General features: G+C 36.6%; 2 protein-coding genes across 4 annotated transcripts in view; both read left to right on the top strand.

Annotated features, from left to right (window-relative positions):
• The window catches only part of Xpot (exportin for tRNA), a 39,326-nt gene extending 21,251 nt beyond the window's left edge, over positions 1 to 18,075 (top strand). For all 3 annotated transcript variants that reach the window (XM_076854818.1, XM_076854819.1, XM_076854820.1), the window contains 9 exons: positions 483 to 721; positions 1,633 to 1,918; positions 3,095 to 3,284; positions 4,169 to 4,285; positions 4,563 to 4,678; positions 5,585 to 5,632; positions 7,809 to 7,880; positions 14,594 to 14,650; positions 17,469 to 18,075. In XM_076854818.1, coding sequence (XP_076710933.1) covers positions 483 to 721; positions 1,633 to 1,918; positions 3,095 to 3,284; positions 4,169 to 4,285; positions 4,563 to 4,678; positions 5,585 to 5,632; positions 7,809 to 7,880; positions 14,594 to 14,650; positions 17,469 to 17,495 — 1,152 coding nt within the window. In that variant the 3' untranslated portion in view covers positions 17,496 to 18,075. The remainder of the gene's footprint in view (positions 1 to 482; positions 722 to 1,632; positions 1,919 to 3,094; positions 3,285 to 4,168; positions 4,286 to 4,562; positions 4,679 to 5,584; positions 5,633 to 7,808; positions 7,881 to 14,593; positions 14,651 to 17,468) is intronic.
• Positions 18,076 to 21,146: 3,071 nt separating this feature from the next.
• Tbk1 (TANK binding kinase 1) overlaps positions 21,147 to 25,542 on the top strand; it is a 45,095-nt gene continuing 40,699 nt past the window's right edge. The window contains exons 1-2 of the mRNA XM_076854821.1: positions 21,147 to 21,229; positions 23,938 to 24,055. Coding sequence (XP_076710936.1) covers positions 23,969 to 24,055 — 87 coding nt within the window. The 5' untranslated portion in view covers positions 21,147 to 21,229; positions 23,938 to 23,968. The remainder of the gene's footprint in view (positions 21,230 to 23,937; positions 24,056 to 25,542) is intronic.

Here is a 25,542-nt window from a genome sequence, read left to right on the forward strand (position 1 = left end):
TGAGGCAGGCCTTGAACTTGCAGTCCTCCTTTCTCAATCTCTCAAGTTTCTGGGATCATAGGCATCCGCCACCACACTTGGCTCTTATTAAATTTTTAAACATTCTTGTGAATAGTAGTTTCTATAGTGTAGAAATAGTCAAAGCCTTTCTGTATAACTGTTTAGCCTTATAACAGTCTTACAAATAAGAGTTTTACAAAAGGAAATAAGAAAGCTAATTAATAATAATCTAATATTATAATTTGCAAAGTCCCATTAGGACTTTTTTTTTTTAGTGCTGGGGATTCTGAGTTGCACCCCAGCCCAGGACTAGAATTAGAACCATTATCTTTTGAATTCTATTTCGGTTTTCTTTCCATTGTGTAGTTATGAGAGAAAGTTTGTCTTCAAGGTACTTGATCTGTGAGATTATGTCCCAGATCAGTCTGATTAAATGAATGGAATTTTTAAAAAATTTTAAATAAGACTAAATTTTATTCTAGGAAAATGGTTACCAGTCCTTGTTAAGCAGTGATGATCAACTCTTTATTTATGAGACAGCTGGAGTACTGATTGTTAATAGTGAATACCCAGCAGAAAGGAAGCAAGCCTTAATGAGGAATCTATTGACTCCTCTAATGGAGAAGTTTAAAATTCTGTTAGAAAAATTGATGTTGGCACAAGATGAAGAAAGGCAGGCATCTCTAGCTGACTGTCTCAACCATGCTGTTGGATTTGCCAGGTAAGCATGATTATAATTAAAATTGTAAAGTGTGTATCTCTGTACAGCAGAATTACTTACTTGAATCATTTAGGATAGGCACACACATCTGTGTTTCCAAAGATGGATTACTGAGAGAATTGTTGAAACTTTATTCTTCTCAACCCAATGAAGTAGAGGATTTATCTAAAGAAGAGAACAGACCATGTCCCATTCTACATTTTTGTCTTGATGTCTATCTAAATTCTTAACCCTGTTCTCTGAACTTTTTTGGTATAAATTTATTGTGTATTTAGCTAAAGTGTTTGTATACTAATGAATATTGGAACATCTTGAGTTGTTCTTAGTACTAAGGCCTCTTTTTAGCTGTTCCATTGTGTCCTGAAGACCACCTAAGCAGCCATTTCTTTCTCTCTACCCACACTTGTCTTTGGCAAACAGTGATACCATGAAAGTTGTAGTGGTTGCTAATTAGAAATTATATGAGAAATTGTCCTATAGTATTTCTTTTCAGCATACTTTATCAGGATTTTTTTTATATTTATTTTTTAGTTATAGGTGGACACAATCTATTTTATTTTTGTATGGTGCTGAGGATTGAACCCAGTGCCTCATGCATGCTAGATAAGCATGCTAGGTGAGCGCTTTACCTCTGAGCTACAATCCCACTCCCTTTATTAGGATTCTGTAAAACATTTAGATAAACTCATACAAGAGGAATTAAATTATTATTTAATTTCAGCCTTTTATTTTGTTATAATAACTGGAAGCAGTAGTTCATCCATAACCATATTAGCTAAATCATGATGTGGAAAATAAAGTCACTTTTAAGTCTTGTCAGTTTTGTGATTGTTGTGCATTGTATTGAATACTCCATAATACTTTTGAAGAATAAAGTCAAATTCTTGTTGCCTGGTTTTTTCCTTATGTAGTCGAACCAGCAAAGCTTTCAGCAACAAGCAGACAGTGAAACAGTGTGGCTGCTCCGAAGTTTATCTGGACTGCTTACAGACTTTCTTGCCAGCCCTCAGTTGCCCCTTACAAAAAGATATTCTCAGAAGTGGAGTTCGCACTTTCCTTCACCGAATGATTATTTGCCTAGAGGAAGAAGTTCTTCCATTTATCCCATCTGCCTCGGAACACATGCTTAAAGACTGTGAAGCAAAAGACCTCCAGGAGTTCATTCCTCTTATCAACCAGATAACGGCCAAATTTAAGGTACCACAAACCTTCAGAACTCCAAGACTCTTTAGACTTATTTCACATGTGTTTTGGATTTTGTCCCTTTTTAATTTACTGTGAATTACTTGAGGACATGTGTCATATAAATTTTTATCATTTAAATTTTTATCATATAAATTTTTATCAAAACTACTAGTATACTACTTTAGAAAAGCAAATTAAAACAGTATTGAGTCCTAAATGTCTAAAGAGGTGAATAAGAAGAACTGCAATTTAGGTATCCAAGCAAGAGTTTAAAGTGACTTCAGTTTACTAAAGTTGTGTACAAAGAAATTTAAACCAGGTGTAAAATAGCTAATAAAAATGGCTAACATAATGCTGAGTTCAGTGTCTATTCAAAACATTTTTTTGATATTTTCTCGTTTAATCCTCATAATAACCCTAAGTGTAGGAATTATATCTTAGAGATGGGGGAAATTGAGATACAAAGAGGTTAAGTCATTTGCCTAGGGTGTATAAAAATCATAGAATTCCAATCATATATCTTGATTTATAGTTTAGCAATAAAATTCATTTCTTGGGAGTTAAATTTGAAAGTAAACTACATGGTAGTTTTTATTGTGAATACGTATTATTTAACCTGAATCTTAAGCTATAGGAAATGAGCTGAAATTTTTTTTTCAGTTTATTTTTTTATTTTTTTTTTTTTTGGTAGATGGACACAATACTTTTATTTTGTTGATTTATTTGGTTTTATGTGGTTCTGAAGATTGAACCCCATGCCTCACATGCCTAGGCAAGCAATTTACTACTGAGCTACAACCCTAGCCCCTCAGCTACAACCCCAGCCTGAAATTAATGATCTAAAGGCTTTTAGTAATGTTTTGTATTATAGAGATTCTGTCTTAAAGTTGCTAATTTACTAACTGAATTATGTACATCCATTTCCTAAATAGAAACTCTGAAGGGGTATTTAAAATTTTTTCCCTTAGCCAGGCACAATGGCACACACCTATTCCCAGCAGCTTGGGAGACTGAGACAGGAAGATCACAAATTCAAGGCCACCAGCCTTAGCAATTTAGTGAGGCCCTGTGTCAAAATAAAAGTACCTCTAGATTCATTCCCCAATAACAAAATTCAAAGATTTCCTAAGTTTCACATTGAATGTCTTACTTGTTTCTGAGGTAGTAATAGTTATTTCTTATCTTCAGATACAGGTATCCCCATTTTTACAACAGATGTTTATGCCCTTGCTCCATGCAATTTTTGAAGTGCTGCTGCGACCTGCTGAAGAGAATGACCAGTCTGCTGCTTTAGAGAAGCAAATGTTGCGGAGAAGTTACTTTGCCTTCCTACAAACAGTCACAGGCAGCGGAATGAGCGAAGTTATAGCAAATCAAGGTGGGGATGCATGCCATGCCCAATTTGCTTAAGTCCTTGTCACAGTTGTACATCTATATGCGTAAGGGTGAGTTGAGGTAAACACTTTGAAGTAGTTGTATGTTGATTTCTAAGAAAATGGTGCATTTTTTTTAAATGAGTATTTTTTTTTAATATTTTTTTAGGTGTAGATGGACACAACACAATGCCTTTATTTTTATGTGGTGCTGAGGATCGAACCTGGGTCCCCCCTCCCACCCCCACGCCAGGCGAGCACTCTACCGCAGAGCCATAATCCCAGCCCGTTGCATTATTTTTAGGATAGAAATCAATTTCATGTTCAGCACCTTAAAATTGATTTTTATTTAGTTTATCTAAATTAGTATTCTTAAAAAAAAAAAAATTAGTATTCTTAATTGCTTCTTTACTAATATAAATAGTGTAGTGACCTCTTACCAGAGTTGATCTTATAATTGAATCTTTTTTTAAAGTATTTTCTTAGTTGTTAATGGATTTTTTTATTTAATTAATTTATTTATTTATATGTGGTGCTGAGAATCAAACCCAGGGCCTCACACTTACCAGGCAAGCACTGTACCACTGACCCACAACTCCAGCCCCTGACAGTTGAATCTTGATGGCCAGTTTATCATCTTGGAATTAAAAATGTACAGGACTAAATAGATCAGAATAAGTAATTCTGTTATATAAGAAATCCAGAGGACAAGATATCAAGAGAATATTATCTTCCCAGTACTTAAAATTTATATGCCTAGTTAATATTAAAAATCAAGGGACCTTATCAGCTTTATAAACGCTTTTGACTTATTATTATACATTAAGTGAGAGCTTCAGGTTGGCCTTTCTAGTTCTTTTTGAAATTAAACTCAGGTTTTGCTCTTTAGGTGCAGAGAATGTAGAACGAGTGCTTATTACCATTATCCAAGGAGCAGTTGAATATCCAGATCCAATCGCTCAGAAAACATGTTTTATCATCCTCTCTAAGTTGGTAGAACTCTGGGGTAAGATAACTTTTTGTTTTGTTTTGTTTTTTGCAGTACTGGGGATGGAATCCAGGGCTTCACACATGCTACGCGAGTGCTCGCTACCTCTGAGCTATATCCCCAACCTGATTTTTTTTTTTTTTGAGCCTTCATTCCCTAGCTTGTTTCATAGACTCTTAAAGATGAAATTGAATCATAGCCCAAGCATAGACAAGAATTAGGAGTTGATTTTTCCCTGGTGATGAATTAATTGATTTTCTTTATATATGAGATGAAAATTGAATTCTCTTGACAGGAGGTAAAGATGGACCAGTGGGATTTGCTGATTTTGTTTATAAGCACATTGTCCCTGCATGTTTCCTAGCACCTTTAAAACAAACCTTTGACCTGGCTGATGCACAGACAGTATTGGTAAGCACCTAGAAATCTTGTTTAACTTGTCTAGATCTTATATGTTCAAAATTTCTTTTTTAATGCAGATTGTTTATACTTCATTTTTTTACTTGAATGATTTTAAAATAAATTTAATTAATTTATTTATTTGTGTAGTGCCAGGGATCAAACTTAGGGTAAGGCAAGCACTCTACAACTAAGCTTCACCAGCACCCCAGGATTTATTCTTTTAAAGGTTGATAATACCTTCTGGACCATTTGTGGATTCCTATTGGATCCCAAGGCTAAGAATTAATATTTAAAATTCATCTCCTTCAACTTTAAAAACCAAGATTTTTTCTAGGACCTTGAAGCAACTATATGCTACAAACATAAAACTTGATTTAGTAGTTTGTTCCTACTACATTTTTGTTGTTGTTGTTGTTGTTGTTAATGGTGCCATTTTTTTAATACTTCTATTTTGTTTACTTATTTATTTATTTTTATGTGGTACTTGGGATTGAACCCAGTGCCTCACTTATGCTAGGCAAGCACTCTACCACTGAACCACAACCCCAGCCCCTAACTATTAAGAGTATTAAATGGCAAACTGATAGTTTGCCAGGATCATGTCTTCAGAGTACTTCAAGTCAAATACTTGCCATTTTCTCACATCCTCACAATATAGTAAAAGCCATATTTCATAATTGTAATTTCCTTTATTAAAACTCCATTTTTTTTGTGGTTCTTTGTTTTTTATTTTCTTTTTCTATTCAATATACTTACTCCACCTGCCTGTTACTGTCTTTCTCTTCCTTCTTTGGAAATAAATATTTCCTTGGAAATTTAGAGCTGCATATTTTCCTGGCAATGGCTAGGGAATAAACAGTTGTGTCAATAACCAAGAATTTACTATATTAAGATTCTTAAACTTCTTTTCTACAGGCTCTCTCTGAGTGTGCTGTAACACTGAAAACCATTCATCTCAAACGGGTAAGGTTTGATTCATGCATCTTCATTCTCATGTGTACTATTGGTTACAGTTTTAATTGTGTTTGACTCATGCTCTTCAAAGCAGTATCTTTAGGTATACAGTGCTGTTTTGGGGTGTTGGAGAAGGGTGAATGAAAGTAGCAGTATTTGTTATTATCCTTCATGTTTTGGGTTAACAAGATTTAAATGTTTTGGTTTGACAAAGGATATGGAAAATCTTATCCAGAATTTCAAGATCTAACTTCACCATAGCCAGATTTCTCCAGCTTCTTAGTATGACAAATGATTCGAGATCTTCATTATTTCAGAACGTCTCATTCTTCCTTGTTGATCTCATCATTTCTAAGAATCATAAGTGATTGTGGGTATTTTAAATAATTGGTTGCCAATTTTTTAAAATAAAATTTTTTATTTCCTCTAAACAAAGATCCCTATCTCCAGCTTCTCCAGGAACCTGAATGCTAGCACAGGAATAGCATTTCCTCAATAGCAGCAGTTCCCCTCACTTCCTGAAAGAGCATGAGCTCTTATTTACCAGTCTCATTTCAGCCCTGTCACTTATTTGAACTTGAGGTTTTTATTATGACAGAGACTTGAAGGGTTTTCAATTCAATAGCATTTTCTCTATAATCTGCTTTATGCATTTGTGGAGCTCAGAATTGAGAAGGACCATTGCATAACAGTGGGGTTATTTGAGATGGTGAACAATCATAGGAGGTAAATAGAGAATATAGATTAAAGGAAAAGGTGAAAAAGGGACCTGAGAGTTTTGGTTTTTTTGTTTCGTTTTTGTTTTTTTAATTTTTTAAAATTGTAGACGGACATAATACCTTTATTTTATTTATTTCTTTACATTTTTATGTGGTACCGAGGATCGAACCCAGGTATGGCAAGCACACTACCATTGAGCCACAAGCCCAGCCTGGACCTGAGAAATTTTAAGTGATGAATGTAGTGTTATTTTCCCTCTTAAGTCATTTGATTCAGTAGCAGTAAAATTAAACAGGAAATTCAAATGTTGACCCAGAAAAGAGTGTGTTAGGCATGATATATCAATTTTATTGTGATAGCTGTTACTTTCTTGTTAGGCCATCAACATAATAATACTTTAAGTTAAATTCAAATTAAAAAATGAAAGTAGTCTTTTTCATTTTTTAAGTATTGAGTATGTTAAATTTTCTTACAGCCCATTGCAAAAGGGAAACCATTTTTAAATTGTATCCTAAGTTCCTTTGTAACTGCCATGGCTGAGTGGGGTTTATGAGTTAGTTTGTTTTTTTCCTTCCACCAAGCTGACGAGAGGGAGAAAGACAGTGTTTATAGATTTTAGCATGCAAAAGTAGTAGGAGATGGCCTCTGTTGAAAGTGGTGGTTTCAGAAGTCCATTGATGTACTTTTTTAGTAAAGATTTAATCAACTGAAGACTGGATAACTCATCATGTGTGTTCCTGGGTCTTAAGTTTCCTCATCTGTGCCTTCTGGCTACTAAATTACCTGTACTCTAGTTTGTTTAATAGGAAAAGAAGGTATCCTTTTATTGCTGTTATCTTCTATAATATATCTTTTCTTGCCTGTATTTTATTTCCTAAAGATGGTCATTATCCTAATATTGGGCATATCTTCCCTCCATGCATCCACAGACAACTTGTAATCTATCCAATGGTAGATTGACATGAGCACCTTCTTTTGCTGTCCCTTTCAGTACAGGGAAGGCTCTGGCATTGTGACCTGAATTCAGAAGTAATATTTAGCAGTACTTAACATTAAGTAATGTTAACATGTAGTGAATGCTAAGTCCTGTTCTAGGAGCTTTACATTTCTTAATTCTTCAAATCCTTACAATAACCTCATTTTTCAGATGAAGAAACTAAGGCTCAGAGAGGTAAAATAGCCTACCCAAGTTTTCCTAGCCAGGGAGTTGAACACAGGGCCTCAAACATGTAAAGCAAATGCTCTACCACTGACTTACATCCCCAGCCCTTTTTATTTTGATACTGAATCTGAGATGCCCACTCTGGCCTCTGCAGGAGAATCCCTAGTAATGGGATTATAGGCATGTGTCACCACAACCGGTTTATCTATTAAAATATACATGTGTCATTATAGTTTCTTTTCAACCATCATTAATGTCCAGAAAGAAAATAACTTTGTTATAATTGTCTTTTACTCTTTTTAGGGCCCAGAATGTGTTCAGTATCTTCAACAAGAATATCTGCCCTCCTTGCAGGTAGCTCCAGAAATAATTCAGGTAAGAACTGTCCTGGCAGATTTTGCTCTTAATTTAATAAAAGAAGTTTGAGTATATATTCAATCTAAATTTTTGTTCAAGAAAACCAGTCTGTGTACACCTTGAAGTTTTGCTGTGTTCAGGACTGGAGTCCAAACTTCATGAGATCTGAGAAATTGAGTGGGGGAAAAATTATATTTTTATTTTCATTAACAACTAACAAAAATTTAATTTCCTACCATTGTGTAGATGACCAATCTCAATAGTAGTAACATTCCCGTGCCTTTTTTTTTTTTTTTGAGAAATTTTTTTGTAGTTGAAGAAGGATAGAATGCTTTTATTTATTTTTTTGTGGTGCTAAGAATTGAACCCAGTGCCTCACACATGCTAGGCAAAGCACTCTGCCACTGAACTCTAGCCCCAACGCCTCCCTGTGACTTTGTTCAGTAAAAATCAGATAATTTCATGTCACATGAGTTGATGCATGTGTCTGGAAATATTTTTTTTGCATGTTTTACAATTACCAGTTTTTAGGTTCTGCCACTACACTTTGTTACCTATTAATAAGTCTTATTCTACCATACTTTTTGGGCAGGAGGGTTATTACTGGGGATTAAATCCAGTAGTGCTTTACCTCTGAGCTACAACTCCAGTGACCCTGTCCCTGCTTTTTCAATTTATTTTGAGACACAGTTTTGCTAAGTTGCTAAGACTGCGACTAGGACTTGTGATCTTCCTGCATTAGCCTTCTGAGTCACTGGGATTACCAGCATGTGCCATCATGCCTGGTGCACACATTAAATATTTTGATAACCATAATTCACTATAATTGGTTTCCTTTGTAATCGTATGGTTTTTTTTATGCATTTTAATAAACATTCTAAAAGGAGTCTTACAGACTTCCCCAGACTGCCCAAAGGGACCCTATCATGTAAAAAGCCTCTGTTCTTGCTGGGTGTGGTGACACATATTGATAATCCCAGCAATTTGGAAGACTGAGGCAAGTGCAGGATCAGCTTGGGTGCAAGATCAGCTTGGGTAACTTAACAAGACCCTGTCTCAAAGTAAAAAGCAAAAAAGAGATATTGCTCAGTGATATAGCAATCTTGAGTTCAATCCCCATTATGATGCACACACACAAAAATATACTCTTTGTTCTGAAGATTTATTCCAAGTTTATCAATATATGTGTTGTAAATACAAAACTATTTTGAGGTAAGTGATCAAAAAGTTAGCTTATATTTTTATACTTTTATAAAGAATATCTTTTAGTTATTTTCTTTACATATGTGTTTCTAGACTTCAATAATATGTGGAGCTAATGAGGTCTCAAACTTCATTAAAGCTAGAATTAAAATCTCTTGTATAGATTCTAAGGTTTCGGTTTTCATCAATGGTGTTTTGGGGGTTTTGTGGGTTTTTTTCTTTAATTACACTTTATTGTGGTAAAAAAAAAAACATGAAGTATGCTTTCTTAACATTTTTAAGTGTATAATGTATTATTGTTAATTGTAGGTACAGTGTTGTACCTATACAACATTAGACAAATCTCTAGAAGGCATTAATTTTTCATAACTGAGACTTTGTTTCTTAGCAAGTGCCATTTTCTGCTCCCCTAGCCCCTGGCAACCACCATTCTGCTCTGATTTTATAAATACAACTATTGTAGTTACCACATATAGGGGAATTATGGAGTATTTGTATGATCAGCTATTTCACTTAGGATAATGCTCTCAAAGTTCATCCATGTACTTTTGATATTCATTCTTGTAGATGGCAGAACTTCCTTTATTAAGGCTGAATATTTCACTGTGTGTGTATATACCACATTTTCTTTCTTCATTAATCTATCAGTAGGCATTTAGGTTATTTCCACATCTTGGCTATAATGCTTCAGTGAACATGGGAGTCTTAGCAATCCTGATTCTTCTGATAAATACCCAGAAGTGGGATTACTAGATCGTATGGCAGTCGTTTATTGTTTTGTTTTTTGGTATCAGGAATTAAACCCAGGGGGCACTTAACCACTGAGTGACATCCCTAATCCTTTTTTGTGTATTTATTTTTTATTTTGAGACAGGGTCTCACTACATTGCTTAGGGCCTCACTAAATTGATGAGGCTAGCTTTAAACTTGTGATCCTCCTTCCTCAGCCTCCCAAGATGCTAGGATTACAGGCATGCACCATGGTGCCCAGCATGGCAGTCATATTTTTAAGAACCTTTATACTTGACTGGGGATGGAGCTTAGTAGGTAGGGCACATGCTTCGCATGTGTAAAGCCCTCTGGGCTCAATCCCAGTACCAGTAGAAAAAAAGAAATGCCAAACTGTTTCCACAGCAACTGCGTCATTTTACATTCACATCAGCAGTTGAGTTTCTGTTCTTTCATATTCGCCTACTCTCATCTTGTTATTGCTATTTTGTGTTTTGTGTTGTTTTTTGAGGTAGGGTCTTGCTGGGATGCCCAAACTGACTTCAAACTCATTTTGGAGTTTGAGCTCAGGCCATTCTAATATCTGGGATTACAACCACAAGGCACCATGCCCTGCTTTGTGGGTTTTTTTTGTTTTGTTTTGTTTTTAATAGTGGCTATCCTACTAAGTGTGGAATGATAAGTCTTTATTATTTTTATTTCCCTGATGGTTTTGTGATAATTGAGCATCTTTTTATTTTATTTTTTAATATTTATTTTTTTTCTTTAGGTGGATACAATATCTTTATTTTACTTTTATGTGGTGCTGAGGATCGAACCCATTGCCTCATGCATGCTAGTCGAGCACTCTACCACTGAGCCACAACCCCAGTCCGAGCATCTTTTTATATATCTGCTGGTCATTTTGTATGTCTTCTTGGGAGAAATGTCTATTCATGTCTATATCCCATTTTCTGGCTAGGTTATGAGCTTTTTGTTATTTTCATTTTTTGGTGCTAGGGGTTGAACTCAGGGCCTCACACATGATAGGCAAGTTATCTGCCACTGAACTACATCCCACCACCACATACCTAGATTATTATTTTTTTAATTTTACTATTGAATAGTAGAAGTGCCTTATATATATATAACCCTTTATCAGCTACATGATTTGCAAATATTTTCTCCCCTTCCATAGCCATTCCATAGCTATTGCTTTTCCACTCTGTTGCTTATTTTGCAGAAGCTTTTTAGCTTGCTTTAGTCCTGCTTATCTATTTTTACTTTGGTGCTTGTACTTTTTCATGATATCCTTGAATTCATTGCCAACACCAGTATCTTGAAGCTTTCCCACTGTGCTTTCTTCTGAGTTTTACAATTTCAGGTCTTTTGTTTAAGACTGTAATACATTTTGAGGTGATTTTTGTGTATGGTGTGAGATAAGGATCTATTTTCATTCTTCTCTATGGGGATATTCAGCTTTCCCAATGATATGTGTTGAAGAAACTATTCTTTTTATCAAAATTGGTTGACTGGGGTACAATGTAGCTCAGTGAGACCGTGGGCTCAATCCCCAGCACCAAAAGAAAAATCAGTTGACTGTATATGTATGGATGTATTTTGTGGCTTGATTCTGTTTCTTTGGTCTATGTGTCTTTCTTTATGCCTATACCATACTTATTTTTGTTGTAGCTTTGTAACATCTTTTGAAATCAGAAAGTATGATGAGTTCAGCTTTGTTCTTTCTTGAGGTTAATATTGCTAATAGGGGTCTTTGTAATTCCATATGAACTTTAGTAGTGTTTTTTCTTTTTTAGTAAAAAATGTCATTGGGATTTTGATGATAGAGATTGCTTTCAAACTGTAGCTCATTTTGTTTTTTGTCTTTGGAGTTAATAAGCATTTTGTCAACCTGATGGAGCAGGGGTATTTATTTAGCATCTCAGCCAGTGAATGCTCTTTTCCTCACATCCTTATATGCAGGTGCGTAAAGGGGGTCCCTTGTATTGCAGTTAGATTTCCACAGTCTTTTTAGTGGCAGAAACCAACTTTCCTGTGGTCAAAGTAACTACCTAGTCCCACACAATGGTTTTCAGAGTTGCTTTCTAATTCCCCTTAGTCTCTGTGGGTAGTGGCACTAGGCCCAAGTAAAGCATCTACCCTTCCACTTCTCAGATGCATTCCCATGGGAAATACCTTTAAGGCCAAAGTGGACTGGGCAAGAGAACTTCTCCTGTTCCTCTTTCTGGAGGGTTTTCTTTATTCTTACCCATGTTTGTTTGTTTGTTTCCATTTTGTTTTGTTTTTTTAATGTGCTCTGTGATCTCCTTACTGCTCTTGATCTCTACATCCACCAGGATCTGCTCTCCATAATCTAAATAGAATCACATGAGGGGTGATGGTGTCATGTTCTTAAGCATCATAATCTGCACCCAATGGTTTTTCTATTGGATCTGAGGTATGTTGAAAGACAAGTTTTTTTGGTGCCAACTGAGCTCCCTGTGCATGTTATAATTCACTATCGTGGCCTGCACCAAGTCCCTGACCACTGTGTCACTTGGGCCCAGGTATTGCAGATGGGGAAACATCCCTTCATGGATGTGGTGGCCAGCTTAAGCATCAAGGAGAAAAGAGAGAGCAACAAATGTCACATTACTGGCAGACCTCATGCCATTTCTCCTTAGCACCAATTCCATTTTTGGATCGCTTTGGATAGTTATGGACATTTTAACACGGGATGTCTTTCAGTGATGTCCTTTCAGAGTTTTTATGGCTAGGGGTAGAACTTGGTGGTAGAGTATTCACCTTGCATGCATAAGGCCCTGAGTTCAGTACCCAGCATTAGAAGGATAGGGGGTGGAGAAATGTCCCCCCACCCATGGGCTGTTTTGTTTTGTTTTGTTTTGTTTTTGTTTTATGGGGGTGGGGGTCGAGGGAGTTCTGGGGATTGAACTCAGGGGCACTCAACCACTCAGCCCCAGCCCTATTTCATATTTTATTTAATGAGACAGGGTCTCACTGAGTTGCTTAGCACTTTGCTTTTGCTGAGGCTGGCTTTGAACTTGCAATCTCCCTGTGTCAGCCTCCCAAGCTGCTGGGGTTACAGGTGTGCACCACTGCGCCTGGCTGCCCGGGTTGTAATAGCAGGGGTTTTTTTCCCATATTTTTATTGATATATTATAATTATATACACATAATTTTGGTCAATATCTCCTCCCTCCTCCTGGTCCCTTTCTTCTACTCTACTGGTTTCTCTTCAGATTTTTTAAAAATATTGGGGGGTTTTTGTCCCCCTTTTTTTGGAACTGGGGGTCGAACCCAGGACTTTGTGAATGCAAGGCAGATGCTTTGCCACTGAGCTACATCCCAGCCCTTAAAATATTGTTTTAATTGTAGACGGACACAATATCTTTGTTTTTATGTAGTGCTGAGGATTGAATCCAGTACCTCACATGTGTGAAGCAAGCACTCTACCATTGAGCCACAACCCCAGCCCTCCCTTCAATTTTCATGAGATCTCCCACCTAAAAAACAAATGCTTTAAAAAATTTTTATAATTCTGAGTTTGGTTTTTTTTTTTTTTTTTTTGCTTTGTTTTTGTGGTGCTCAAATTGAAACCAGGACCTTATGCATACTAGATAAGTTCTGTACCTTTGAACTACATCCCCAACCCTATAATCCTGTTTTTTAAAGAACCACTGAAAATTTGGAAATAGTTATACAAGTAAACATTTTTATGAAATCAGTAAGTAATTATTCATGTGAACTCTTTGCCTATGAGCAATAGAAATATACCACTCAATTATAGCTAATATCTTTCCAGATTGCCAAAATAAATTTTCATATTTTTATCTAGTGATTTGATTATAAAAGATAGTTTAAGGGCTGGGGTTGTGGCTCAGTGGCAGGGCACTTGCCTCACACATATGAGGCACTGGGTTCAGCACCACATAAAAATAAATAAACAAATAAAGATATTGTGTCCGTGTATAACTAAAAAATATTTTTTAAAAAAAGATAGTTTAAGCTACCTCGGTCTCCTTTTCTCATATGCCTTGTATTCTGACAACACTTTCTGATTAATTCTACTTTAGAAAATTATCTTTATTTTTTTTTAGATCTAACTCTACTGAGTGACCCCTTACAGCTGTAGCAATGTAATTTTTGTCCTGTTTGCTGTTTACCTTGTCCAGGAGAGGCATATGAAGGCAGCCTATCTGTTAAGTTTTCTATTTGAAAATGCCTTAAAATTTTTTGTAATGAGAATCTGTTTGGGTTGATTTTTATAAGCTATATAGAAGTACTATGGATTTGAAACAGGCTTAATGTCTTAATGTACATTTATAAGTGTATAGATAAAGAAAATATGGAACATATATGTTATATTATTCAGCCTTAAATAAAGAAGGATATTGTCAAATGGTAAAACATGGATGAACCTTTGGATCATATGCAAAGTGAAATAAATGTAAAAATGGTTAAGATGGTAAGTTGTGTTTTTTGCCACAATTTAAAAAAAAAAAAAAAAAAGCTAGGCATGTGGCACATGCCTGTAAACCTAGCTACTTAGGAATCTAAGGCGGGAGGATTACAAGTTTGAGGCCAACCTCAGCAACTTAGTGAGATCGTGTCTCAAATTAAAAATAAGATAAGGGCTGAGGATGTAACTCAGAGGCAGAGCACCCTGGGTCCAAGCCTCAGTACCTGAATAAATGAATAATAAATAGTTATTTTCTTATTTTGTTTTTTTTAATAGTACTGTGGATTTGGATTAAGATGGGTTTATTATTAACATATCTATTCTCTTTCCTGCCCCACAGGAATTTTGTCAAGCACTTCAGCAGCCTGATGCTAAAGTTTTTAAAAATTACTTAAAGGTGGGTTTTTGGGAAATTTCTATATCTTCCTACAATTAGGTAATACTTGAGGGCCCAAAGAGAATATATATATGCTGTAGTTACTTTGGGATATCTTGTGTTCTAAACACTGCTTCTAAGATCTGCAGTTACAGATGTTTCCATGAAACCCCTCTCAACTAAGCTCTTAGAAAAGATCATATGAAGTTAAGTATGCACACTGAATGTCTTCATACCTTGAATGTATTGTATGAAAATGCCAGTCTCTTTGACAGTTCCATGACATAAGTAAATAGGAACATAGGGGAAAAAACAATGTTCAAGAACAGCTGCCCGGGGCTGGGGATGTGGCTCAAGCGGTAGCGCGCTCGCCTGGCGTGCGTGCGGCCCGGGTTCGATCCTCAGCACCACATACAAACAAAGATGTTGTGTCCGCCGATAACTAAAAAAAATAAATATTAAAACTCTCTCTCTCTCTCTCCCTCTCTCTCTCTCTCTCTTTAAAAAAAAAAAAAAAGAACAGCTGCCCATATTAAGTTGAAAGGAGGGAGTTAAAAATACATAAGCAAGGACTGGGGTTGTAGCTCAGTGGTAGAGCTTAGCACGTGCGAAGCCCTGCGTTCGATCCTCAGCACTGCAAAAAATAAGGGCATTGTGTCCAACTACACCTAAAAAATAAATATTTAAGTATATATATAAACAAAAGTATGAATTGTTTGCTTACATCCTATCTTGAAACATTCGAATTGTGTAATAGACCAAAAGGAGAATCCTTAGGTTTGCCATCAAAGCTCTTTTTATTTTGCAAAACCACTGAATTAAACAAGAAAACCCTTGTAAGTTGGCAAGAAATGCCAAATGTTTATTTGGTATTCATATTTATAGTAAAATTAATGAGAGGAAGATTATGTTGTTTTCACCTAGGTCCTCAGACATTTCACATTTTGTCTGTTTATTACCTTCAGTAAATTTGAGAGCAAAACAGTGTACTAAATTTCTTGGTAGCAGGTAATGAGTGAATAACCTGGTTATTTTGCCCAAGACGTTCCATAGAATTCATAATTCAAAAGACTTTATTGAATAAATAGTTAAAAGTGTCATCCTTTGACTGATTCCAACATCTTCCCTTGTCAGTTACTTTCATAATTATAGTTTCGTAGCTTAAACATCTCAAAAGAATTTGTGTGGGAGAATATTGAGAACTATTTCTGGAAATAACTTCTCTTCAGTAAATTTTAAATCAAACTTGATTAGAAGATTGAAGAAATCTTTATTAGATCAATAACATTATAGGTACATTATAGAAAGCTAGTGCTCTGAATGTTACTTATTCGATCTGTACAATCTTTATGAAGTGATGACAGTCTTTTAGTAGTAGCATTATCTCAGTGTTAGAATTATTCTTCTAATAAAAAAAAATGAAATTCATTCTTTCTGCCTACTTCTCCCTCTATATCTTGTTGATCTCAGATCTTACTGATTCTTTCCTCTTTCTCTGGGTCCTATGTCCCCTTCATTTGTTCTAGCCAGGCTGATCTATTTAAAAATGTCAAACAGTACTTCCAAGTCTGTTGCCCTTCCCCATAACCTTCCTAAACTCATCATTTACTAAAAATGAGTTCATGGTTTTTAGTTAGGCATTTACAATTTTTTTTTCGGATTCTGATCTCAGATTACCTTTCTAGTTTCTCTTATAGGAACTGTCTTTGCTATTTTTGCTGTTGCTCTTGGTGCTATTTTTCAAAAATTCTGCCTTATTGGCATCCCTCTTTCTTTATGAATTCTACCCGTTCTTCTAGGCTTTCCTTAAACCTCACCTCCTTGAAATCATTTTGTTTGCTCAAATGGTGATCATCCTTTTCTCTGCACTTAGGCTTTTTGTCAGATGAATAGTAGATCTACTAAGTGCTAGAAATACAATGATAAATATGTCCTCAATGAACTCACCACCTATCATTGAACTTGTCCTCAATGAACTCACCACCTATCATTTAGTAATGCAATATTGATGGTAGGGTATGATACTGAACCAATGCCTGGCATAACCTCCAGCCTACTTTTTTGTATCTCAAGTATTGAACTGGAACCACCATTTAATCATCATATAAATAGTAAATTCCTTAAGGATTTGAACTACTACTTCATCTTTGACTTGTTTCATCCTCAAAATTTAATTTCCGGTGTTAATTTTTTTCCAATGTTAATTTTGATGGTAGAGAGGTATCAAAAGCATATTTTCTTCTGACCGCTTGAAACTTACAGCATTAGAGATAATAGCATATTTTTATTACTTTCCCAATTGCATAATATTGACAAGTTATATCTAGACTTCCAGAAGAGAAAGTTCTTATCTTGAATTATGTGTGAATTTATAAAGTATGAAGTGTTTTAAATATCTGGCATGTTACAAAAGAGTGACTCTCACTGAGCGTGGTGGCACACGCCTGGAATCCCAGCAGCTTGGGAGGCTGAGGCAGGAGGATTGCAAGTTCAAAACTAGCCTTAGTAAAAGTGAGGCAACTCAGTGAGACCCTATCTCGAAATAAAATACAAAATAGGACTGGGGGACGTCTGGGGTTGTGGTTTCATGGCAAAGTACTTGCCTAGCACATATGAGGCACTGGTTTCAATCCTCAGTACCATATATAAACAAACAAACAAATAAAATAGGGCTGAGGATATAAGTCAGTGGTTGAGTGCCCCTGAGTTCCATCCCCATTATCCACCGCTCCCCCCGCCCAAAAAAAAAAAAAGAGTGACTGTCTCTCAGAAAGTTGGAACCATTCTTTATGTGAAAAAGATTTTATTTTCTGACTTCTTTTTTTTTAATTATTTACAGGTGTTCTTCCAGAGAGCAAAGCCCTAAGGACTGGATTTCCCTGTGCCTACTTCATGATCAGGAATTCCAGTTAATAATTTATAAAGAAGAAATTTTTGTGTGCCATTCACACTGGTCTTTTTAATATTGTTTTGAGCTTACTGCAGTATATGTATTAGAATTTTTTTGTAAAGTGGGTGTACTTTTCCCTATATATAGGTATGTGACAACAAGAGAAGTTGCTTGCATGCCAGCTCAAATTGTTCTATATAAAAATGCTGTTTAAAGACAGCAGAGTTATGCCTCATATCTTAATTTTTCTTTATTTGAAACTTTAAGTCCTTTCTTTATAAAGACCATAGCAGTGGAAAACAGTGTACTTTTCTTAAAAATTGATGAATATAAAATATTAAAAATTTTTAGTTTTCTTTATGTGTGCAGACACATACAGTTTCGGGGGGAATGCAGCAATCAAAACTAATTTTTTGTAGATAGCCATTACGTTTCTTTAAACTGTTTCAAAGCCAATGTGAAAGAGAATGGGTTCATAAATTAATCGATTGAAAAGTAGGTGCCAGTGTTATACATTTTTTATTAAAAAAAAATAAATTTTACGTAGTGAAATCTACCAAGTCTTTCCTGGAATTATTATAGAAATTTTGGCCTCATTTCCCTGTCTTAAGCACTCTGATTTTCCATTTAAAAGTTTGCAAATATGAGTACATAGATGCCTTATTTCACTTAATTACAGCCCTAAAAAGTTACATGCAATTTCATTCTGGTTTTTGCTTTTGAAAAAGCCTAGGTAAATCTGTTCATAGAATTAAAATCCCATTTTTTTTTCTGTTATTGGGTGTACTTAAGAGTACAGTACCTATGTGTTTATAATGTTTGTAAATAGCTACTATTTAATTACTAGCATCACTTCCCCTGCCTTCCTCATTTTTATTCATGACTACTGGAGAAAGCAAGTATCAATAGTAGTATTCAAAGAGAGAGAAGGGATAAAACCAAGCAGCAGAATAACTATAGACATTTAAGTTTAAATTTTAAAGGCCAAATTAAGATATTCAGGGAGGAGGTTGTGGGGTTTGGGTATAGCTCAGTGGTAGAGCACCTGCCTAGTATGTGTAAAAAACCCCTGCATTAGTTTTCCAGCATCACAAAAGGAAAAGGGGGAGGTTTTTGTTTTTTGTTTTTTTTCCCCCCCTGGGAGGGTTTGTTGGGTGTTTTGCCTTAGGCTAATGTGTTGCCTAGAAGTTTTGTAGATGGGCTTCAGTGGCCTTTAATTTCCTAAAATTGAATTCTGAATTGGGCACCTGATCTTTTTCTGGGTTTTAATCCACAGGAGACTTTAAATATTTTCCTTACATCATGGAATAAAAGTACTAAACTAAATTGGCAGTTAACTATAAAAATAGGTCAGTGGAATGTATAAATGTTTTTAAAAATAGTTAAATGAAAGTGGGTATTTCTTCCTTAGGTTCTCCTGAAGTATGGAAGAAATAGTCACATCTCTTGAAATAGTAGTAATTATTCAAAGTACACTAATGAGTAGCATAGCAGCTAAAAGCTTATGTAACACTGGCTCTGGACCCAGGTATGTAGGTTTAGATACCAGTTTAAAACCTGGATCGAGTTAAATAACTTCTTCCTGCCTTAGTTTCCCCATCTCAAAAATGGGGAAAATAATGGTAGCTACCTCATAACTCATTTAGAATTCCATAAGTTAGGTCCGGGGATGTAGGTCAGTGGTAACAACATAGCTTGCCTAATGTATAAGACCCTGAGTTCAATCCCCAGTACTACCAAAAAAAAAAATCTATAAGTTAAACATGAATTTATTTATTAGTACAAATACTGTACTATTAATTATACATGCAGAAAATTGTTATCTTCTTTCTCTAGCTCTTTTGGGGGGAGGGACAGAGTCTTGCTGTGTTTCCCAGGCTGGCCTCAAATTCCTGGGCTCAAGCAATTCTTTTACACTAACCTCCCAAGTAGCTGATACTGCAGGCATATATCAACATGCCTGGCTGTCCCCAATTCTTTAAAGCCCTTCAAAAGATTCCCATGTGTAGAGCTAGGAGAAATCAGGATGTGGAAATCAGAGTGTAAATAGAAATTGAATTCTTCTGTTATATAATCATGTATAACAATTCTCATCTCATTCCTTAAAGTTCCCCCCAAGTACTATTAACAGTCCCATCAATTACCTTATTTTCAAAAGCTAGCACCCAAATGATTGTCTCAAGGATGAATCTCACTTGTTACAGTTGAGATAAATGAGGCAAAAGACTTGGGGATTTGTATGACTTGACTATGGAACCACAGGGTTTTATGATGCCTGATTTAGTCCCGTGCCTAACAGTTTATTTAAAGCTTAACGCTAATATTAACTGGTTCACAAGTGGCTTGGCCTTGTAGGAAAGTATTGTGTGGTGTTTTAATGTGCATCACTTATGTGGTCAACGTGAAGTTCTTTGGCTCAGTCATATTTCCCCCCACAGCTTTGAGCTGTGGGTTTTACTGTTAGAAGGAACTTTGACAGTTCTTTACTCTTGTCATGACATAAAAGAACTGAAATTGATTGGAATTGTAAGTAGCGAATACCTTGTTGTTAGAATTATTTCATCACTTAAACATTGTTTAAAATTCTAATAAAATAACTTCCTTTCTAAGAATTCATTGGAGTGGACTTTTGTTATCTCCATTGTGCATTTGATAAAACCTGAGGCCTAGAAAGAGAAGAAACTTGCTTAAAGTCAGTAACTGGCAGAGAGAGCTGGAACTGCCAACTCTTATGTCTGCTCCATATCAGTGCCTCTCCTCTTAACCACTCGGCCAGGGTTTCCCATTCAATGATGTTTGCTGTAGTTAGGTTCTGGGAAGCATCTCTTTCCTCTTCCTCTCCACTCAGAAATCTTGCTATAGATCAGCAGAATTCTGTGCCCTTGCCTGTGCTGTCGTGGCCAGAAGGGATCTCTTTATAAAGGTACAAAACCTGCTTAAACAGAACCTGTTTTTTAATCCTCCAATACTGTCATTTTCCCAAATACAATTTGAAAGAGGGAATTAAGTGAACATATTAAGAATTTCATTTTTTTTGTAGTTGTAAATGGACAGAATGCCTTTATTTTGTTTATTTTTATGTGGTGCTGAGGATCGAACTCAGTGCCCCATGCATGCTAGGCAAGCGCTCTGCCCCTGAACTACAGCCCCAGCCCAAGAATTTCATTTATGAATATTGTGAGATGATAATCTGGCACTACTGCAATCATAGTGGTCTTTAAAATAAGTACAAATCTCTTCCCTACAGACTACGATATTTCTCTTCGATAACCCCTCAGGTGTCCAGCATGCTGCCCACCTGTGATTATTGGAATGTTTGCAATCCCTAGCTCCCCAGTGTCACCGCACTTCGTGCTCTGCTGGCTCTTGGTGACAGGGTGGGATCTGCAGTTCAGGGAATCTGAATTACTGTGTTTACTGCGCAGAGCTTTCCAGCTTCAACCTCAGAACTAGGGCCACGGGGCGGAGGAATAGGCAGAGGTGTGGATGTGGTCGGTTCCCCACCCTCCGACCCATAGCTACAGCGGCACGGGAAGCTCTCAGCGTTTGCGGTGGTAAGCGGACCGGCCGGCAGGCGTGCGCACGCGCATTCGCGCGCGCTGGCCGTCGGTCACGTGACCCTCGGCCAGGACTCGCGAAGCCGGAAGTAGCCCCGGGCTCCAGAAGGCCGCGGGAACCCGCTGGCGGTGGCGCGGCGGAGACCCGGCTGGGTAAGTGGAAGTGGGGCGGGGGCGGACGGAGGGGCTGAGGCCGCGCGAGGCTCTGGTAGCGGGGCCTGCCGCGCCAGCGCCCCCGCCCCCTGTGGGGGACTGGGATGCTGAGTCAGAGCGGAGACGCGGCGGGCGCCCTGAGTAGCCCCGCACGGCCTGAGGCCAAGTCTCTTCGGACCCTGACTGCGCGGACACCGCCTCCCGGTGCCCGGGGCGCCCGAAGCCGGGTGGAATGGTCGTGCCAGCCCTGTCCCCTTCATCTGTAGTGGCCCGCGGCCAGCCCTCTGACCGGCAGCCCGGGGCCCTCCCAGGTCCCACGGCGTTGAGTACGCAGAGGACGAGTCGATGCCCGGTACCGGGTCAGGGCTCCGGCCGTCCGAGGAAGAAGGGCTGCTTCCTCCCCGGGAGTTGGACTCGCCGCTTGTTACCTACTTTCCAAGGGTTGACACGATTGGTAGTTTTTAAAAGGGCTGATATTTCAGATGATTAAAAAGAGACGTTTCTCTAGGGTTTCAGTGATGTTAACATCAAAGGTTGACTCACCGGAAGCCAGAAGCAGAAGACGACTTTAATATACACAGAAAATGCAAATTCCCAAGCGTTTCCTTCCTTGTTGACCTGGCTTACGGGTTTTTTTTCCTAATCCACTTCTCAAGTGTTTTTAGTAGGTAGCCTCAAAACAGCTCTTCCCAGTAATTGTTAAATGACCCCCCTTTGTTCACTCCCGACCCTCTAAAATAATATCTAATAAATGATTCACAGAGTTTGGAAATCCTGGAACTTTGTCCGTAGGCCATGTCACCAAACCTGTTTTCATCCTATGTGACTTTCGTTTTTTGAATGGTGAAAGGAAGTAGACTTAACACAACATCGCTATTAACAAACATACTTGTTGAGTGCCTCTTGTCAAAAATTTGGGAAGATTTATATAGCAAGCACCTGGTGGGTGTGCTGAGTCATGTTTCAGCGCTGTTAGGGGGTTATCGGAAGATAATTTCAAAATGCGTTTCCCATGATCAATGTTTTGGAACCCTATTTTATATCATCATATAGAGTGAGGAGATATCTAAGCTGATAAGTGTTTATGTTATCCACTAAGAAAGTACTTAATGATACCTTTTTGCCATTTAGTTCTATGAAACAGCAAAGTTACATTAATTAGAGAAGTTTTGCATGAGATATTTCAGTTCATTATTAAGTCCTGTGTGCAATGTGGCAGTTTACAGATGAGTATTCCTTATTTATGAAAAGGGGATCTTGTTTTTTTTTTTTTTTTTGATGATTTCCAATTAGTTGATGTATATAAAATCCTTATCTGAACTAGCTGCATGGTAAAATTATATAAATACATCCTAGTATACAAGAGAGTGGTGAAATTTAGACTCCGGCCATTCTACATATACTTAACCCTGCTTGAAATATTAGCACAGTTTAATTAGTATTAGTTATTAATTCATCATGGAATTCCCAGTTCAACATACTGCTTTTTGTTCTAACTTACTATGAAGGGATATTAAGATTATGTTTTGATCTGACATTATAGAAGGTTTAAAGGAGCATGATGGAACTAGTGTTTATGCAGTGTTAACATACCTCACTTTTATTCCAACACGGAGCTCAAATATTTTAATAAATTTGTAGTTCCATAGTTTTCCAGTATTAAAAGACAGGGCTAGAGATGATGGTTACTTTTTTAATATTTTTTTACTTGTAGATGGACAGAGTACCTTTATTTTATTTATTCATTTTTATGTGGTGCTGAGGATCAAACCCAGTGCCTTGCACGGGCTGGGCAAGTGCTCTGCGGATGAGCCACTACCCCAGCCCATGATGGTTACTTTTTAAAAGTTGGTAATGTATGCTTGGTATATGTGTATTTATAGACTTGGAGGTTAGAGGAAACTGTCCTTAAATAATTTCAGAATTGTCAGTACTTCAAAGGAATAATAATTAAACCTTTCCATTATGATTGTCCACCTCTGTGGACAATTTTAGATAATAGATGAAATTTTAGATAATGAAAATGTTATATAGTGACAAGAATTGTTTTCATTACTGCTACCCTGTCCATGGTGGAAACAGTGTAATTTTTCTATATTTCTATTATATTGCTTTCCTTTAAAGTTTGTATCCTCTTTATATTTTTAAAATATAATGTATCCTTGATTAATCATTCACAATATTTGAAGGAGCTATAATGCTTATTAACAAAGATAAAAGTAGAAAATAGATGTTTCTTTTAGACCTGTAATGCAAGTTAAACTAAATATATAAGATGTCATTGGGTAATCTTTTTTCCCAGAGCCCACACAGTGTTTCAGCCTGTAATATTTCTAGAAATTTAGATTTTTATGTAGAACTTAAGTTTATGAATAAAACTTAGCAATAAATAATGGATAGCCTGGAAGGGGGGGGAGGGGATTAAACCCAGGGGCACTTAACCACTGAGCCACATCTCCATCCCTCTTTATTTTTTTTATTTTGAGACAGGGTCTCACTAAGTTGCTTAAGGCCTCACTGAGTTCCTGAGGCTGGCTTCAAAGTTGTGATCCTCCTGCCTCAGCCTCCTGAGCCTCTGGGATTACAAGGCATGTGTTACCATGCCTGGCAAATGAGTAGTCTTATTTGAGATTAAAAATAACTAACATTTGTTTTCTAACTATATTATTCCCTTATACCATACCTATAAATCTTTTCTCTTCCCTTAGTATAACAAAAGAAACACCTGACCAAGCCGAGATGCAGAGCACTTCTAATCATCTGTGGCTTTTATCTGATATCTTAGGCCAAGGAGCTACAGCAAATGTCTTTCGTGGAAGACATAAGGTTGGTACAGTAAAAACTGAAATTTTTTTATCACTATATATATTTTTTTCTGAGAAGTATACTTATACTAAAGTGTTTGACTTGGCAATTTTGGTTTTTAAATGAATTTTTTATTATTGAATGTTTAGTTTGTGTCAGAAGCAGGGAACTCATCTACCCATTGTTGGTGGCAGAGCCTGTGTGTTACAAAATGGAGAAAAATTAGGAGGTTGATTGCAAAGAGACTGGGGAAGATTAGTGTTGTACCTTTTGATTTTATAACCAACCCTGTACTCTGATGGTGTGAAATCAGTAGGAGGTAAAGGGAAGCATATGTGCACAGTGGAGGGGAACCCACAGATTATTCTGATCTATTGTACCAAGGGTTTGTGCCCCCTCTAGAACATCATCCCACAAGGTAGATTGTAGTAAAATGAGAGTCTCAACAAGAAGTCTAGGTGTGGGATAATCCGAATGTAATAGTGGAGTAGGAATAGAAGGGCCAATTCCAGAAGCACTTCAAGGACCAAAAGGATTTTTGTCAGATTCTATATTGGAGAATGAAATTAAAAGAAAATTAAAATAATTTAAAGTTTAGAAATTAAAGATAATTAAAGCGTCTGTTCTGGGAAAGAAACTAGAAAAATAATAAAGTAAAAAATTCTTTTATAATACAAGTAACCAATCGTTTTTTAGCTCTACAAATTTGTTTTAAGCCAAAAGGTGTTTGGTCCCTCCTAAATTCTTATTTTCAGAAACAAGGGTTCTAAACATTTTGGTAGAGAGGAATTTCTTCCTGTTTTACTATAATTGTGAGATTATCAGTCATTTCTGTCAGTGTTAAAAAGTGTACTGGGGAAGGGCTGTTTCCTCTGGGGAGAAAATATGATTATAAACAGCCTCTGTGGCTTATGAAGCATGAATCAGAAGTGTCATATGGACAGCTTTAGCATTTTCCCCTTTGGTTATAGAATTGTGCATTATCTCTGGATCCTTATTTAAGTTCATTATGATCAATCTTAAATGTTTCTTAGAAATTGTTTTTGTTTTGTGCCATGAAGAGAAAATAGGTAATGCCATAGGATTTAACATTGAAAATAGATCCGTCTGTCTTTCTATGTTCCAAATTAACAAATTTTAATGATCATTTGGTATGTTTCAGGCACATGTGTAGTACTTGCGCGCACAGTTTCAACTTAGTATCAAGGTGGCATTAGGAAGGAAATAAATTAGAAACTGATGGTATGACAATTGATAGTCATAGAGACTGGGTGAGACATATTTAAAGTACCTGGCATTAGTGGATATTTATATATTCTGGTCTTTCATTACTTTGATACTCAGTGTCCTTCATGTGAGGGCAAGCACATAGTAGATCTTCAGTGTTTGTTGAATGAATAAATGAATGAGTGAGGACAGATTAGATTACCCTAAAACAACCTGAAGTTCTTAAGAAATAAACATTTCAGGGATGTGTTCATAGAAACCGTGTTTGTTCTTTTTTGTTT

The sequence above is a fragment of the Callospermophilus lateralis genome, chromosome 4 (genome assembly GCF_048772815.1).
Source record: "Callospermophilus lateralis isolate mCalLat2 chromosome 4, mCalLat2.hap1, whole genome shotgun sequence".
Lineage (NCBI taxonomy): Eukaryota > Metazoa > Chordata > Mammalia > Rodentia > Sciuridae > Callospermophilus > Callospermophilus lateralis.